At 36.8% G+C, this 20089-nt stretch overlaps 1 protein-coding gene across 1 annotated transcript in view; it reads right to left on the reverse strand.

Moving 5' to 3' along the window:
* pdgfc (platelet derived growth factor c) overlaps nt 1–20089 on the reverse strand; it is a 48111-nt gene that overhangs the window by 7612 nt on the left and 20410 nt on the right. Inside the window, exons 2-3 of the mRNA XM_085284315.1 lie at nt 10195–10387; nt 4817–4997 (exon numbers count right to left, since the gene is read on the reverse strand). Of these exons, the coding sequence (XP_085140441.1) occupies nt 4817–4997; nt 10195–10387 (374 nt within the window). The remainder of the gene's footprint in view (nt 1–4816; nt 4998–10194; nt 10388–20089) is intronic.

Genomic DNA, 20089 nt, shown 5'->3' on the forward strand with positions numbered 1-20089 from the left:
CTGCAAAACTGTGACATTCTGCTATGACTGACCCATAAATCAGAGAGTGCTTTGCTTAAATCGGTGAAAACCTTCCTTAACACTTGAATGAAAGATGTAATGAAAGATGTTGAGCAAGTTTTATGTAAAAACAGAGAGGAAATGATGGATGATAAAGAAAGGCAAAAGTCAACATCTGAACATGATACAATTTTTTACGAGAATTATAGATGAACTCAGATGAATCAAAGCACCAAGCCTTTAAATTCCACTGATGTATGTCCAACATTACTTTTGGCCTTCCACTTGTTGAAAGGTAAAATTGTTTGGAGAGATAAATCTAAATCTCTCTGAGTGGTTACACTGCGAAACAGCAGGTCTTTGGGAATTTCTGTTGTATCCTTGTTAATGTGGAGTACAAGAGGAATGAGAACAAGAGGAAAGGGTCAGGGGTAATCAAGGAAGACCATTGAAACCAGCAGGATACAGTGACTGTGCTTCATAGTAAGTTAAGCTTCTGTGATAATGATAATGACTGCTCTTTTTTGGTTCAGATGTTCAGCCTGCATGGCAAGGATTCTGCTCATGATTATGTTGTTGTTGTAGTAACTAGAGTACACTACAGTACAAAAAAATCCTCTTTTTGATAGATGCCAAATGCAATGTGCTCTAAAGGGTTTATTACAGATGGCAAGGATAACTTCTTAAAGATTCAAATAAAGCATTATTTTAATAATAATTCCCATTAACATTGATACACTTCAATGATTTATTTTCGTCTAAAAGCCAAGGTTATAATATATCGACAGAATTCATGGAGAAATAAAAAAACAGAGGGATTAGATGCTTCATATAACAGCTACACCTCAGCTGCATTGTTTTGAATATTTTTAGACAAGACAATCAGTCATGTAGAGAACCAGTCCACCTGCAACACCAGCTGTAATATCAAAATTTACTGTTTATTAGTTTTATTTAAAAATTAAAAATTTATGATAATATTTTGTTGTTTTCTGGAACTTGCCCTACCTCTTTCTAGGTGCATATACTTTGTAAATATGTGTAATTTGTTTATTTAACAGTATAATGTTTGATTATAATACTCTGATTGACTCCATAGTGTAGTATTTAACACATTTGCCTAACACGTGGAGGATCCCCAGCATAAGACTAGGAGGAGACACAAATCCCTGGGAGGTTTGTGTCAAGAAGGGCATCCAGCATAAAAAGCTATGCCAAATCAAACATGTGTCTCCGTTGTGGTAACCCCTTTCAAATAAGGATGCAGGTAAAGGAAGCTTTATTTGCCAGTTTCTCCTGCAAGTTAAATACCTTCCCTGTTTCACTTCTTGGTGGTTTCTACTTTATTGTCAGACACTATTTGAAATATTGTGTGTGCCTGCATAGACCGTGTGTTATACTACAATTTGTAATTATGAGCTCAAACAGACATTAGAGACTCTATTCTTGGACTACATCGCTCAGCATCTAATGACTCAGTTTCCAATATTTTGTGGCTTTTAGCATTTGGCTATCAGGCTAATGGATATCTTTGCAAAGCGTCCTAGCCTGTGTATCAGTCAACTTTTTTGTCTGACTAAAAATAACAAATGCAATTGTAAAAAGGCAATAAAGCATTGAATTGACGACATGTGATAGTTCAGCATTTCATTTCTGCAATCCACACATACAGTACTGTTTAACTGCATGCAGCCAAAGCCTACTTGCATGTGATTCATCAGTACTTCTTGAAATACAGCATGGGAACTTGGAAGCAAAAACTGAAAAGCTTCTAGTAACAAAAATCTCATTCTTTGTATATAGATATTCACAGATTATTCATAAAGAGATATAGTTCAATACCCCCCCCCCCCCAAAAAAAACCCCCAAACAAAACAAAAACAAAAACAAACAAAACAAAAACAAAAAAAACCTCACAGTACTCATTCTCTTGTTCAAATAAGAAAGTAATACAAAACACATTTACTTCATACTTCCTTCTGCTGCAAACATTTTTTCATTAAATCTTTCCTTATAATAGCATCTCATTGGGTTCATATTGGTTAAAGCCTGACCTTGCTTGTGGCCCTGCTGCAGTCTACTGATACAAAAACAGTAATTTGATTTACTGACTCTAACACTGGAAGATAATATATAAGTAATGAATACCTTTCATCTTCTAACTTATCTGTTTAACTGTTTTTGTGATACAGCTTTGAGGTTTGCATGACACTCTGCATGTGTTCAGAGTGACGGTAAATCATTTGGTGGTTCATGCTGCTATCAGCAATGCTATTCTGGGCTTTAATGGTGATGAAAGAATGCAATAATATTGTGAATTAAGACCAAAAGACCAACAACTCTGAAGCACAAAGAAATTAAAACAGTGAATATAAAGCCATTTCAGAAACCTCCGTCGCATATTTGTGCTACAGGCCATCAGGGATTAATGAAGAGTAAAACTTTTGACTTAAACTAGCTTGAACAGAACTAAAACATGACAGGTTAAAACATGGCAGTCATCTCTTTAGTTTATCTTGAGGCTTTTGTCAGTGTGGGATCTGGGACAAATGGATTTTCTGTGTTTGTGTGTGGTCTACATGTCAAGACCAAAAAAAAAGAAGGAGCAAGAGAATGACTAATGGGAAGAGGACAGACGAAGACATAGAAGAGTAGCTATACAGAGACACAAAAGTATGTACTACTAATTTTTCAGATATTATTGATATCAGAAATGCTCTAGTGGCCAGTGACCTTCTGGCAAGAATATAACTGGCTAATCTTGCTGGTTTTTAAACTTCTGCATTACATTGCTCATCATTTTAAAGAATTAAAACGGTCACTTAATTACTTAAATTTAAATTTAATCACACCACATGAGCTACACAAGGTCAGAAGTTTATTATAGCCCTTTCTGTTTCATTCCTTAATCAGCCTTTAGTAGGTGAGCAGTTATGATGGGAACACCAACCTGAGACTATAGAGCTAATGTAGAGAGATGGTTGGGGTGGACCGGAACCCCCAAAAAACTTGGCTTAGTTACTTCTTTCAACCAGATTCTTGTAGTTTTCTTTTGGGTAAATGGCATTTAAACAATCGCAACACTGAATTTATGACCATTCCACCCACGCTGTAGAAATTTCCCTTGAATCATCGCCATAGAGCCAAGACAGAAAAACTCATGGACAGCAAACTAGAATTATCCTACCATTCGACTGATTGATATTTAGCTTGTACTGTATCTTTTCCACAGTGTGTTTTTATACATGATCACATGCAAACCTCATGGGTACTGTTGCTGGAGCCCTTATTCATTATGAGTTCTGGCTTATGCACACACTGTAAATTACAGTGGATAAATGTCTGCCAGAAGTTTAAAAGGTGAATGGAAACAAAGATTAGGTAAGACTGGAACTAGTGATTATAGTATCTGTTACAGGCAAGAGGAACAATAGAAAACAGCAGAACAAAACAGTGTTTGGGTATCTTTGAATCAAATACATATTTCTGGTATACATACAGTACTGTGCAAAAGTTTTAGGCAGGTGTGGAAAAAATGCTGTAAGCAAAGAATGCTTTCAGAAATATAAATGATTGTTTATTGGCCCCAAATGTATTCTGCAGCAGGACAATGACCCCAATCATGCAGCCAAAGTCATTAAGAACTATTTTCAGTGTAAAGAAGAGCAAGAAGTACAGGAAGTGATGGTGCGGCCCCCACAGAGCCCTGATCTCAACATCATTGAGTGTGTCTGGGATTACATGAAGAGACAGAAGGATGTGAGGAAGCCTACATCCACAGAAGATCTGTGGTTAGTTCTCCAAGATGTTTGAAACAACCAACCAGCCGAGTTCCTTCAGAAACTGTGTGCAAGTGCAACCTTGAAGAATTGATACTGTTTTAAAGCCAAAGGGTGGTCACACCAAACACTGATTTGATTTATATTTCTCTTTTGTTTATTCACTGCATTTTGTTGATTAGTGAAAAAAAAGACGAACATTTTTTAAAGCATTCTTTGCTTACGTCACTTTTTCCTCACCTGCCTAAAACTGTGCAAAGGCACAGTACTGTATTTGTACAAACCAATAAAGAAACACTTCATTTGAATAATACATGATGTAACAATATAAACAGAAACACAGTTGGAAAATTCAGAAATACTCAGAATATCCAGTTCCCCCCAAAAAGGGTCAGTGGACAAATTTTGAATGCAATCTTTAGTGACACTGCAACACCTCCTATGTCAGACTGAAGTGACTACATGGATATATCACGGGTTTAGAACACATTTGGCTTCATATGGAAGAGTAAAAAACATAAAATAAAATTGAAGTTCAATTATTTCTATTTTGGCATTGCATACTTCAGTATTTCAGGATCCATGATATAAGATTTATCCTTTTTTTGTTAATGTAAATTAAGATATTTTAGTGGTTTTGGTATTCATGAATGAACTTCACTGGACTTACGCCTTTGCCGCTATTGTGTATACATTGTTTTTGCTTTTGTAAAAGTGTATGTGCTATTCTGTCTTCAGTGTATCTTCATAACTAAAATAAATGACAGTACAGGTGCCAGATGTTCCAGTGTGCCTAAGCATAATTTCTCCCCAGTGATGCTTAAAACCTTGGGTACACATAAGCAGGAATGGATGATTGCAAATTAAGACCCCGTGTTATGTAACAAGCAAATTATTTTAATTGTGCTTACATGGAGAGGCACTGCTCACTGCCATGTAAATTCCCAAGATGAAGATGGCAGGAAAGAAACGCTGACAGCTAAGTGTTTACCTACTCACAATGCACATTTTATTTTAGCAGTTAATCATGCACGTACCACAGGCAGCAGGGAGTAGCGGATGCAGAATCCCGGCTCAGAGGGAAAATACTCATCGGAGATGAAGCGAATAGTGATCTGGCTTCCCTTGGAAATGTGACCACCTGGGAGCGATTGTGACCCACACCAGCGACCCAGGATTGTCTTCTCAGTCGGATCTTCTATTTCCACAAAGTCGTACCTGGCACAGTGAACAGAGAAAGGGCAGGACATGTTTTTGGTGTCTTAGATATGATTTGTTAATAGAACCAATCCAGCTATTGCTGGTGCTGTAGCTGGAAATCTGAACTTAGAGTTGAGCCTGTTATCTTTAATTGTGTTCTTGCCTCATTATTAGTCTGTCAGCTCCTTTAAGACTCCCATTGGCACGGTCGTTCTGAAGGTGAGATTGTTAATAAAGCTGCAAGGGCAATAAAGATTTAACCTCATTTAAAAAAAGAATACAAAAATAAATATCTGTAACAGCAGGGTAGCTGCATGAGATGAGATCTCTATTATTTACAGCCCGAGTTAAATGGATAAAAATAAACTGGAAATCACTAGTGCATTGCGGTCAAATCTCAAGTTGAAGAATCTAAGGATAGTGCAGCATAAGCAGCTGTTACTTTTGGCGATTAATGACCAATGATGCGGTCTTTTGACAGGCCTATTACACCACATGTCATTGAAATATAGTTTTTAATTAAACATTGTTGACTGCACAAGAGACCCAGGCCTCTTTAATTGTACTCCAAAACAAATTTCCAGTAGCAAAGTAAAAACTTTACTTTCACATTGTTTTGTTGTATTGGAGATAGCATCTTGTGGAGAAAACCACAACCTTGCCAAGCAGAGGAAAAAACTGTCAGCCCTAAAAAATACAACCTGGGGTTAAATTCTGATATAAGGCCCTTAGCTTTATTAAATATTAGATTTCCACTTTGTCAAAGGATTGTTTTACACTCCACACCTGTTAAGTCACTAGAAAGACAATGCTGCTTCTTGCTAGCTATAGTTAGCAAAGGCACCACAGACATATGCTTCTCATAGCTTTCTGAATTATCCACCTATCCTAGTATGTCCGCTGTCTGTCTGTCTGTCTATTACTTCCCTGCTTGCCATTATATTTCTTTCAAATCTAACATTAAACCACTTTTATCACCTCTTGTAATCTGTAACTGTAACATTTTGCTTTATTGACATGCATATCCTACCTGATGTTATCTGTTTTTTTCTCTTTGAATGTATGTGTGACTAAAGAATGTATCACTTGATCAAAAGCACTGTTTCCTTGTCGTCATTTGAGTTTTCTTTGTAGAGAGATCTCACAGAAGTCTTGTGGCATATTGCTTATAGATTTACTTAGTACAACCTAAGAATGACTTTTCGATTTTTGACTTATCAGTTACAAAATGATTGGTAAGCACACAAGTACTGTTTCAGTATCCCAATCACTCCTCAAATGGCACTTCGGGTCTTTAAGCTGAGTGACTCCTGTAGTTGCAAAAAACCCCTGCAAAATGTCCTTCTGCTCCCATGTTGTGTGACTTTACTAAGTTTCTGATCATCATATTAATATGATTAGTTCTTTAGATATTTTAAAATCACCTTTAATGTGTCATGATGTTCATAGAGTTATAACGGCAGATAAACAGGGATACCAGCTTAAAAATTATGACTTGACAACTGATTAGCAAATGGTTGAACAGTGTCCCTCGGTTTCTTGGTCAGATTTGAGACATTCAGCCAATCTCTGATTACAAATATCTTAGAGTGCAACACCGCAAATATCCAACTTGTACCCTCGTGATAGGTCTTAACTGATCTTTGGGTGATGTCATGATGACTACATCCATCTTTTATATGCAGTTTTATACTCTAGTTCTGGGATTGTTGTCTTTAGTGGTGCATTCCATCAGATTGAAGATTTTAAGTATTTTTTAATGAAAAGTACAAATATATATTGGTTTCTTAAAAATCTATATTTTTTATTTTTGACTTCCATTATGGTCAGTAATGAACATTTTCAGTAATATATTAATATAGTATAATATAACATATATTACACTATAATATATTATAATATATATATTACTGGATTTTAAAATGAAAAAAACTACAGTCAACATAAACTATAAATTTTAGTGTGAGAGAAAAAACAAGACTAAAAGCATCATGTCGTTTGTGGACTTGTCAGGCTTGTGAGTCTGTCTGTAATTACACGACTGTCTGTCTCCTCTGACCGCCCTGCCAATCCATAATACCAGTAAACATTATGAAGTGCAGAGACATATGGCCATGCTCCAAACTCCTTTGGTGTGCCAGTGAAAATATTGACCAATGTCAGCACTTAAGACATGTAGTTCAGGAGTTCAGCCTTTATTATTTATACCTGTGTTTAACTAGTGGCTGCACTGCATTGAATAAAGCCTTGTTTCACTGACTCTTCACAGTCTGGGATTAATCACTTTGCCATTTGCGTCAACAGGCACGCTAACCTCTCATTCAGTGCTGCCAATTCGGATATTTGGATTTCAAGGACATTGTTTACATTTGCACAGGCTTGACAGATTCAGTTCAAGCTGGTTTCAATAAAACAACATGGAGTGACATGAGCAATGCTAAAAATGGATTTTCTGTGATGTTAAATAAACTAAAGGGGTGGGAGTGTCAATACATTTACCAACTCTGTTACCTTTGATGTGGAAATGTATACAGGAAGTTTGTTATCTGCAAAAATGAACTTATTGAGAAGGGCAAAACTGTATATTTCCAGTTTAAATGCATTAATGTTTGATAATTTGTAACAGCAAAAAATCATTTTGGAAAAGGACAAAACATCACTTTAGCTCATCCCTGTTGTCCTCGTTGGAGGTCAGTGAATCGAGAAGCTTTCTTCTCTAAAAGTCATCTTTTAGACTGCTGCAGGGCTTTGACAGATGGCTCATCAATAATGCAGAATACCCTGATCATTACACGTCGACATGTGTTCAGAATCACCATGTTCAACAGTGGTTTCTCAGATTTACAAATAAGGCGACATACTCACAGTGAGCAGGATGAAAATAAAAAAGCGACCTTTTACATGTTGCAGTGGAGAAAGGAGAACCTTTCAGTACCCAGCAAAGAAACTGTGTTTAATATTCACAAAGCTTTCTTGCTACATAGTTTTCCTTCTTGTACATTATTAATAGATACAATATCTGCCACAGAGATGACGCAGATTAGCAACACAAACACTGTCTTTTTAGTCCGCTCTTTTCAGACTGGAGACATGAGCATAAATGCCTTTCTCAGAACACTCCTGTCTGGGAGTCGTCAAGCACGAATCTGCTGCCATGCCAACCAGCAGCAAGACCAATCCCTCTCCAATATGCCTCTCCTCCAGTGGATTTGGTAAGAATGCTTTTCATCGTGCCACAGAAAAAACAGAATAACAGATGAGCATCCTGGCTATTCCCTCTCATCATAGCAAAGAGTTCTCACTCCAGGGTTGTTACCAGAGCCAAACACATCTCCCACTGTTGTTTGTTTTAGCCACATTGATGTGAATTAGTGGACAGGAGATTAGACTCTTGTTAATCTGCGTCACATTACACAGTGACATAACAGAGTATCGGCAGCATTGCATGTGATTTTCTTTGTTATAACAACCAGAGAAATGGAGGTCTAAGAGGAAGTTTTGGGGAATTAATTTTTAAACACACATAAAAGATAAAGTAGCAGACTAGGCCAGAGGCTTGTGTGTGTGAGTGTGTATGTGTGTGGGGGGAACAAAGTGTTTGTGTTTGATAGAGGGGAAAAAAGAGAGTGAGTGTAAGAGAAAAGCAGGCAGGTTTGGGATTCTGCGTGTGATTGCATGCACCACTCATCTGTCTGCCAACCCTGGCAAAAGTATGTATCTTGGGATCTGAGCAAAACCTGTTGGGCTTTGTTGGGGGCTTGAGAAGGGTTGGACAAAGATACAAAAATGCTAGAGCTGGAGCAGTGGATGTGAAAATGACTTGCATGACCCTGGAAAAGGATGTTTTTATCGTCTTTGCCCCTTTCTTTGAGGGTGCTGACTAGTGCAGTCTTGTAAGGGCAGTACAGCACAAAAGTTGTCAGTCGGCACCCTGCCCTACTGTGCAACTTTCCCTCGCAGAGTTTTGACAGCAACATTAACCTCATTCGTCAACAGGCACCTGGTCCATGGCAGGTGAGCTAAGGCGCTCAAATTACCTCCAGTCACACACAGAATTTTTAGTTTTTCAATCAGCTGCCCATAAAGACAGATTTTTTTATTTGCACCAGAAGCATAAATGCTGGCTGGCAAAACTATACAGCACTTAAGACAATTAAATTAGCTAGAAACAACATATATAAACACTAGACCAACATCAGAGCCAACATCACAAACACCTCATTAATTGATGGAGTTGAATTTCAAGGAACTGTTCATGGAACAGGGTTTACTCATTCATGTCCACAGCCTGCTTTTTCAGCTACGCAATGCTATCTACACCTTGTCAGCTCTGTAGAGAAGTACAGCGGTCATTCACATTTTTATCCATTAGGGGGCTCTCCAGGAATGACTAGTGAAGTTACCCTCCCCCAGAATCTTCCCCAGATTGAGCTCCATCATGCTAACCAGCCAGTTGTGATATATTGGCAGAAAGGTACTGAGCATAAAGTGCAATGCGTAAATGGGTAAATCGATCGGTGGGGCTTAGGATCCTATTTTAAAATGAATGGCAACACGGGAAAATCAAAGTAGTAATTGAAAGCCGAATGCTCAATAAATTATAGAATGTACTGCATGTGTTTTTGTGTCTGTGCTGCTATGCAGAGGGTGTGGCATGTATCTTTCAAGCTGTTCTATGAGCTGATCCACGCATCAAATATATATGTACTAAAAAGCAATGCTAATCCATGCCTTTCCTGGGTGTAACAAATAACTGGGTTTTCAATATTCACACTCTGGCAGACTAAAGGCAGTTTTACAAATGGCCACACTCTGACTGACTTTCAAATATGGATTAAAACACAGATGGGACATGTCTTTACTTCAGACCAACATGTATCTAGCATGTCAACTGGGAAAGCTCCTATATGATCTCATTAAGACAAGCAAGCAGAGAAAGTGCTCTATAGAGGACAATGTATATTACTTCTGATGCAGAGGCTTCAGAAGTGCTGATGATGGTTATATTTTTCTATAAGACTAATATAATACAATATCTTATTTGAAAAAAAAATTGTTATGTAATTAAATTTCATTGAAGTAATATTAAAATACTTTCTGTGAGGATGGCCCCTTTGTTAAATAAAGTGAGGTCAGAAAACACAACGAAACAAAATAATTTTATGTTGCATTAATTTTTTTAATATGTATATTTTTTTCAAATGCATGGCCTTACTTGCATATTCCATCTTCAGGGTCCTCTAGCCCAAATCTCTCATCAAAGGTAAGCTGGATCCTCATGTTGCTGCTGGCGACTAGTCTCCAGACTAACACTGTATTCCTCGGATAAGTGTGCGGGAAGTCTGGGCTGTGGATCATTCCCTCTCCAGACACTGTTATAACTTTCTCCTGGTTAGAATCTTGCACTCCTAAAACAGAAAAAAGAATGCACAGACCATGTAATAGCTTAATATGTAAATCAGATTATAATGCCTAACTGGTCCTTGACTACCAATAGGGATACTCATTTTATTGCATTTTAATTGACAAGAGCTTGGTTTGAAAAAGACTTAAGGTTATAAACTAAAACATGAACATGTCTGCCACAATTAAAGATTATTATGTAGTTTAAAATAGTGAGGTGTTTACCACAAGAAGTGAGACAAAATAAGCGCTCACTGTTTCGTCAGGCAAATCATTATGTGATTGTCCTCCTACGGTTGGTGGGCCCTCAAGCACCCACCCCAGGGTAAACTGGTCTCTTGGTGTTCCTACCCTCACCTGGTAATGAACTTTAGTTAGTGACTGAAACAGTGAGACTGCAAATACAAGCAGTGGAAATGAACATTTCCTCCAAAGAGTGTCTGGGCTCAGCCTTAGAGATAGGCAGAGGAAATTGGTCATTTGGGAGCCACTAGTCCTCCACATTGAAAGGAACCAGTTGAGGTGGTTAGGCATCTAACTGATGCCTCATGAACTCCTGATATTTAAGGTGATTTGGATGTTCCCCTGGAAGGCGCCCCTGTGAAAGACCCAGGACATACTGAAGAGATCACATCTCTCAGCTGGCTTGGGAACAGGCATTCCCAAAGTGTTCCTGTGGAAGAGCTGATTAAGTTGTGTAGAGCCAGCCCTGCCCTCTGCAACCCAGACCAAGTTACCTGGTTGCATGGATTAAATATTGAGTTTGAGATTTAAAAAAAAAAGTAGGAAATGAGATAACATGAAGGTAACCAATCAAAGAAGTTAAAAATTTAACTGACAGATTTATCTGATACTGGAGTAAACACAAAAGCAGTCTCCAAAGAAAAATTCAATCAATCATACAATCATACTCTTTTATTTTTTATTATCATTTGTGAGTGCATGTAATTGGATTTAATTGTATTGTTATGATTCTTTGTAGAATTCAAGAAACTGTTTTGACCAAACCCAATAATCCAACTGGAACTAGTGGCTACAGGGTTTTAATGACAATGACAACACAATGACTATGCTTGTCACTCAGACCCAGACTGCACAGATCCTGTCACCTTGACATGAAAAATTGCCAAGATGCTTCCACCTGAGCCTCACAATCATTGCAAGACAACACCCTGAAACCATGCTGACTGCAGGGCCATTTTAAAGCCATTTAGTAAAATATAATTAAATATAAATAACATAAATACACGAGAAGCCATCTGCACAATTAAACACATTAAAATTAATATAATATATATATTTTACATTATATATGTCTACTAGTGTAGTATTAATAATTATATCTGTATATAATTTATATGCTTATTTATACTGTTTATTACTCATTACACTTACTAAAATATCTAAGTATTAATTATAACTGAAAAACAACAACTTTAACCAATGTTAAAGTATGTCAAAGGTATTAAAAGAGGATGATTGTTTTGTCTTTGCTGTAAAATCACACATACACAATCTTTTAGTCTGCTTCTCTCTGAGGGAAATGCACTTTTTAAAGAAGCCAGGTTAGCTGTTTTCCCCAGGCGCATTCATTGAATGCAGAGACGCTATTGAAATTGGCACAAAACACTGTAATGCTGTAGCTATATTTAAGTGAACAACATATAATCTGGCTTCAGGAAAAAGGTTCCTTTAAGCAAAGCCCCATTTTCTATGATAAAGGTTTAAGCTTGTGTCAACACTGAAATATTTTGTTTTGCATTACATAAATTGTCAGCAGAACAATTTACTAAAATAAACACTCACTCGGTGTATTCCAATTAGCATTAACGTGCTGTGCTGAAATTTTGATGACTTTCTGTCAAAGTTTACAATGATAAATTGATACCATCCCCAGCATGGTATTTATTTTTGTACCACTGATGAACATTCAGTATTCATAAAACAATCCAATGCATTTAACCATCAGATGAAGCAGCAGGGGCGTAATGTGTTCAGGAGAAGGAGTGTGCTGCTGGATGTTTGGTAGTCCATTAAATGGATGAGTAACCATTTCCCCCGTGCAATACGAACAATTTTATGTTTAAAGCTTGACTACTCTTTATTTTGCCATAAATATGACTAAGGATGTGATTCATACTCAGTTGCCTGATTCATTGTGAGGTTATTTGCATTACAAAAACATAGACAGGCTAGGTTTATGCCATGTTTTCACCCTGTATAATGTCAAAAAACAGCTCCACAGCAACTGAGTTTCTCTGAATGGTTCCAAGGATAATAAATCTCTTTGAAGGAGTGGTCACTGAAAGTAGGTAAGAGAAACCAAATTCAGCTGTGACTTCTTAACAAGCAGTTTCAATTTTGAAAATTTAAAGTCAGTAACTTTAAGCAAACATAGTGTTCACGCCCTTGTTGCTCTTCATGTCAAGTTTTATACGTGATTTACAATGAGAAGTTTAGAAGCTAGTCTGCTAGCTGAATTGGCTGTTTTAACATACAGTACACATAAAGTTTAGAGACACTCACTGACTCGGACTTGATTTGTATATACTAGATGTGTGCATCTTTGTCATGTATTATAGCTTGCTTGGCTCACGTTTATAAAGCAACATGGGCATTACAAAAGAAAAGGGTTCTGATTGGTGAAGAAAGGCACACAGTCCTGAATGTATTTATCTATTTATTAGGTATAACTTGATTACATTTTGTTCTTCTCCACTTGCATCTGCTCTGATTCCATTTATCAGACAGAATATGCATATTAGAAAAGAAAAAAAAGACACTTTTAGGGAAAAAAAATTACTTCACATTGCAATTACCACTTTGATGTCTTCATTTCGGTTTGACTGTGTGCCAGGTGGGAAAAACTGAATGACTATATGCCAGATGCAAAGAAAAACAAAGCCCAGGCATGAATTCTCAATGAACAGGCTCTTTCATAACTATGTGAAGAGTATACCCTCAAGTACAAATTGTCTCATCCAACCAGGGCCAACTTTCAGGGTAGATCCTACTCCTTGCAAAACTGCACATGCAGTTCTTGCAAAAGCAGGCATTTCAACAAGCATTATTGAAATAAAAGTCTTATCTCCTGCATCAGGACTACACATGTTTATTAACAACAAGCTTCAAAATAAATAATTCAATCTTTAATTTTTAGACTATGGTTTATTTATCACATTGTGTGAGATTGATTCTTTTTCTATCCACTTGCTGAGTCAAGAGGAAATAAGGAGATAGCTTTCATGCTATTAAAGCTTTGTTTGCCATCATAATGACATCTTTTAATTACATCCCCATTACAGTGAGGTTCATTTTGTCCATTTGGTATTTTTAATTATTAATTTTATGTATTATAGACGAAAAACAACCCAACTCTATCTGGCCCTGACTAAAAAAGTAATTGCTTCTCCTTTTGAAATCATAAAATTAACTGTGATTAAGCAGCACATTTGGATAGTTGAGTTCAATTTCACTTGCCACACCCAAATCGGATTATTGCCAGACATGCTGAATCAAGAAAATACTTAAATGGAACCTGTCTTATAAAGTGAAGTAGGCTAAAAGATCTCAAAAAGCAACATAAATGCTATAATCTAAGAAAACAGCTGAGAAACAATCATTGACATTAGTCTGGAAAGCATTACAAGGAAGACTCCAGTGAAGCAGAGTGGAAGCCATTACCCACAAATTGGAATAGTGGTAAATAGCGAGGGGAATGGATAAGCGATTTAGTGATTCTGTTTCTATTATTGATATTATTTATCATTTCAAATCGATCAATATCAATTCTCAGTGGGTATCATTGGCTTCACTTTGAATCACCACCATCGCCAAAGCAGCATACCAAAGACATTACAGTCATGCAAATAAATTGCGTGGTCAAATGTTTATATATTTTGGAGGTGTTTCCCCTCTTTGTTGTGATCAATGTTGTGGTCATGACTCAAAAAAGTAATGTATTACACATTACACAGAAAAGATTTCTTAAATGAAGCACGTTACTTAATTACTCCCAGGAGAAATTAATTTGTTACACTACTCGTTACATTCCTCACATTTCTCTGTAAAAAGACCTGAAACGCATTGTCTCATGATTACCATTTAATGATATGAACCTATAGGCTATCGTCCCACACACCAACACAAATCCCTGTCCTAATGAAGACAAATATGATCTTTATCTAAGTATGCAAGTATAAACACAAACTCGACAATACAAAGAAAAGATGAAAACCAGCACAAAGGGACTTTAAAAGCAATCAGCCCTGTGATTTTACTTTAGAAACATGAACAAGTAGAAACAAAGGCTGCAGCCTGACCGCTCTGTTTGTTACCTGTTGAAGTTTAGGGTCTGGCTGTTGGGCTGGGGCTAGCTTAGTGTTAGCATGCTATCTATGCAACTGTTTGCAAAGAGTTGACATAATGTAATTGCTTCTGTCCAGATCTGTTTCCAATTTACCATTTTGCTCTTCTCCTTTTGTGCAATAAAAACAAAAGTAATGTCCATATCCACGCTGTAGACAGCGTTTATTTTCCTCCTCCAACAAATGAACTGAAATCAGTTGATTGTAGCACAAGTGCAAGTGGAACCAAGCTGACTAACAGTTCCAAGGGACTGAACTACTGAACTATTGAGATTCCCATCCCTATTGTGGTTAGTGTGGCTAAATTAAACCAAGAGCACATCAACAACTTATCCAGGAGGCCACAAAAGAAGCCAAAACAACATCTACACACTAACAGGCCCCACTTGTCTAACGTTAAAATTTGATGATCTGGTAATTTAAGTGCAAAAATGCAAAAAATTGAAAAATTGTTAACAGAGAAAATAATTTTTCTAGGTACTCTTTCCTAAAAATGATGAAATATGTTATCATAGGTATTCCAGACATCTTCATGGATGAAATCATAGTTAATCCAGAACGTCTGCAAACATCCTCTCTCATCCTTACACACCCATCACAAGTAACTGCAGAAGGTGGATGAACAATGTGTTCGCATTCCTCTTTGGTTCAGGTATTTTACCGTGAAGCTGAAGAATGAATTATCAGAGTGATTCTTCTTTGTGGATCTTTTATGCACTTGCATCAAAGCAGAGAGTCCTTAAAAGTGAGAGTACATCACCTGAGAACCAACATCTGATTAAAGTCGAATCCACATGGTAAAAAAACAACCTCCTTCTTTCATATAAACACTGTCTTTTCATGCTTTTTCCTTTTCAGCCTTCTCATTGATAGCCTCCCTCTGTAATTTATCCTCAGTGCACTGTAATATGCACAGACACGCTAACACTCAGGCCATGTTCTGGGTGTAACTTTGACTTGAAAATGACCTCACACTCAGGGTTAACCAATGTCATCTAATGATCAGAGATGTGGTCCCCTAGAGTGAATTACCTCAAACATGACTTTTCCTTGACCTACTTTTTTCTCTGTGAGTAAAGTAGAGTCAGCTATTAAGGGAGGAAGTGACTCTGAATAAATAGGAGCCTATACACTGCAGCCATTGTGCTTTGTTCACACATTAGTGGGTGAACCATTCATGCTGCTAAACATTAACCTTTCCCCTGCCAAAGGAAAACTAAAATGCCCATACAGAAAACGATGATTGTGTGAACACTTAGATTAGTAGACACAAGGAAAGAAATATGAAAATAGTGAAATATATACTACTCTTATAACAGGATTTATAACACACATCTTAACAAATAATGGGGCCATAACAGTTATACAGTAAAAGTGCTCAAAAGCTCCATGCACACACATATGCACCCATATACAAGCACACACTTGCATTTAAACCCAGATGCTTTATTAAATGAAATATAGCTTTAAGCTAAGATTAATTAATGATAATGGCTCCTTTGTCCAAGCTGCTGCATGTTTCTCATAAACAACCATCCTGGCTTTTGTTAGGTTCACTAAATTCATCTTTCTTCACATTCTAAAATTACTGTATCTCATTAAATTAATCCTTAGCTTAGGAGTTTATCTGGCAGTAGTATTGCTTATAGTACAGTAGCAGACATAATTTTGGCCTAGCAAGCCGCTATTCAAACCTGAGAAAGCAATACATGTGTTTCTCATGTGGGGTTTTACATAAACAGTTTTAAAGGAAATACTGTTTTTTTTTTTGCTGTTTTAACAGTTGATAAATTAACTGAATAAATTCACAATAAATCAGTATGAATGTATTTTCAGCACCTTAATTAAATGATTTTATAATTTTGACCAAAGCTGGTAAAAGATTGGCCCAATACTTTCTCAGCCTCGCATAGATCACAGATAACCACTCACAACAGCTATTTCCTGCCTGGTAATCGACAGCTGAGTCACTATGATACTAAATCCAAATTTCAGCTCTGTTACTTATTGATCAAAATGAATGAGGAGCCTCTGTGCAACAGAGCTGCAGCATTTTTGATGAAACTGTACCTAACAAAGAATTCCCTTCTTTTACTGCATGTGTTCCAGCTTCAGTGCAATCAGTCCAACATCTGTTGCTTATTAAATTAGTGCAGTGGTTACTACAGGTGCAGTAAATTCCCGACCTGCTTAAGATATTTATTGCATTTGGGTTTACAGTCAGCCAGCCAGAAAAAAGGAGCTGAAACATGCCACGAGAAACTTTCATACCATTAAAAAATAATTTGGCTCTGCGGAACCCTTTAATCTGCCAGACATAGCTTCTGCATGTTGGGCAGAAGAGGAAGCATAGCAGGTTTGAAAAGAATACCGCAAAAGTTGAAGAAACTTGCAGTTGCACCTTTTGTGTAAAAACAAAACATTTTTAAAACCACATTTGTAAATCTAGAATTAACAAAAGCAACAATTTCTAAAACCTGGAAGCTGAAACGTGATCTAAAAAGTTTGAACAGCTTTAAGATTTGTGTCATTATCTAGTGTTCTGCTAAATATGAAGCATGTTTGGATTCCCATTTTTGTTCTTCAGATAAAATAACATTTTAGTTTTGTGAAAAGGGCAGTTTTGCACAGGGTTCAATGCATTACTTTGCAAATCAAAAAGTATCGCTCACAGGTATTTGATGTGAATTAAGAGGGTAAGTAGCATAAATGTGCTGCTGATCAAATGCACGTGATTAACTGATCATCAGTAAGTATGACCACCTCTATAAATTCAGAGTTTTTAGTAGTTTGCTGATTTGGAGCATTCACACAACATTTTTACATAAACACCTGATCCCAACTGTAAAGCACAATGGTGCAGGGGTGATCATTTAGACTTGTTTTTTTTTTCACTAATAGAAACAGAATCGCTTCAAGATTTGGGAACTTAAGGGAACTTTGCTTAGACGAAAACCTCACTGAAGTAAAGCAACATTATAAAGAAGAGTGGGCCCAAATTTCTCCACAAAGATATGAGATAATGTGTCAAGTGAAAGCTTTCTTTTTTTATATGACATTTTGACCCCTGATATACTCGGACAGGTTTCTCCCAAGAAGCTGGCTGTGGCTCAATATAGGGAAATATCTTCCAGGTATGTCATGTTTACAAGAGTAGGATGCATATGAAGCGCCTTGAGGCGACTTTTGTTGTGATGTTATATAAATAAAATTGAATTGAATTGAATTGAATTGAAGTCACAATAACTCTGACCTTTGATCTTTTGGATATGTCATCATATATCATACAAAGTTTTAAATGTGTTATTAAAAGTCACCTCAACAATTTATATAAGTGTAAAACATAAAAGAAACCAAAAAGAAAAACAAACAAAACAAAAACAGATTTCATTAATTAAGGGAAAAAAGCTAATTTAAAGTTTCTGCTCCTGTGTAAAAAAGTATTTGCCCCCTGCCTTTCAAATCATGAATTATCTGTGACTAACCACATTTTTTGCAAATCTGAGTTCAATTTCACAAAAACCCCCCAAAAAATCATAATCCCACAATTTTAAGAAACTTGAGAAAAGATGTCAGTCTGGAAAGGTGTACAAAGACATTTTTAAGGCTTTGGGACCACAGTGAGAGTCATCATCTACAAATTGAGAAAACTCAGTGTAATAGTGGCCAAATAGTGGCCAGCCCACCCAAATTACTCGAGGAGTTCATCAACGACTCATCCACGAGGTAACAAAAGAATCAAAACAACATCTCAAGAAATCCAAGAACTTGCTGCCGAGCTTGGTACAACTAGTTATTTGGTTTGGGGGGCAATTACTTTTTCAAATGGGGCCAAGTAGGTTTGGATCACTTTAAAATCATTTTAAAACTGCATTTTGCATTTACTCAGCTTATCATTGTTTGATATATACAATTGTAGATATCATCTATAAATATCATTGATGTTATTTATATTTTTAGCTGACATGGATGTCAAGTTAATGCAAGTTTGACTGACAGCCTAACTAGACTGAATAAGCACATCTATAAGTCCTTAGAATAGATCCCACTGCAGATACTTAATTGATAATTTTTATCATTTTTTAATAATATCTGAGAAAAAAGACAAAACAAAATCCCCTTTGGATCTACCTAGAAACGTACAAAAGACTATGGGTTTGTATGCTGAAAAGGGCAGTCTGTGTGATTCCAGGTGTAATTTACACGCTGATCCCAAAGGACACAAGAGGATAAGACAGTTTATTGGACTTGCAATGATTAATTTGGGAAACTTATAACATGCTACTCAGAAAATCTTTTTCCTTTCAATGTTTTTACACCAACAAAGGGAGGAAAGGATTTGCCAAACATATGCTCGCGTCCGTTTCACTTTTCAAACCTTTTAAGCATCCAGTTCTATCATTAGGGGAAAACTACTACCTGTAAAAACATTTTAAGTGAGGGAGTTATAGGTCAAAAGATATGGAATCAGTCCTTGCACTAAAGGCCTGAACCACATGGTTTTCTTGAGCGTTAATGTATTAATGTGATACTGTTGATCCCCTGCATTGAAACGTTCCTTTTTCATGAAACTACCTACATGGAAGTCAGAAAAGTCATGGTTGATGACCTCAGAGCATTTACCTTCTAGATTTGAATGAATGGTGGTCCTCCTTTAGCCACAAGATCAACTTGACTAAGAGGAGATGAACAACATCTGCTCACACCTGCTGTAGAACATTTAAAGATTATATCAGATGGCCCATTTCATACCAGGTCTGTGTCTACCTAAAACCCTAAATAGAAAGGATATTTAAATTTTCATTTACTACAATTAAAAGTAAAATTTGGTTCATGTTGTTTTCCTTGTATTATTTTAAGTAAATGATACAAAGCATGTGTTGCTATAAATTACTGGTATATGATTTGCTAAAAGCAGTGCACTGCAAAAATGAACAATTAAAATGTAAGCTTTACGCTAGTAAATGGTAAATGGCCTGTATTTGTGTATATATATATAGCGCTTTACTTAGTCCCTGTGGACCCCAAAGCGCTTTACACTACATTCAGTCATCCACACATTCACACACTGGTGATGGCAAGCTACATTGTAGCCACAGAGGCGAGGCTGCCGGACACTGGCGCCACCAGTAGGCAACAGGGGAAGTGTCTTGCCCAAGGACACACGACCGAGACTGTCAGAGCTGGGGGCTAGAACCGGCAACCTTCCGATTACAAGACGAACTGCCAACTCTTGAGCCACGATCGCCTCGATTTTTTTCATTAAGATGAAAAGGAAAATTCACAGTTCTGATTTTCTGGAAAAGTAAAACACATCAACTTTAAGAGTTAAAATTAGCA

The sequence above is a fragment of the Mchenga conophoros genome, linkage group LG2, assembly GCF_057382185.1.
Source record: "Mchenga conophoros isolate Kocher_MC1m ecotype Shallow Benthic linkage group LG2, M_conophoros_male_GT1.1, whole genome shotgun sequence".
Lineage (NCBI taxonomy): Eukaryota > Metazoa > Chordata > Actinopteri > Cichliformes > Cichlidae > Mchenga > Mchenga conophoros.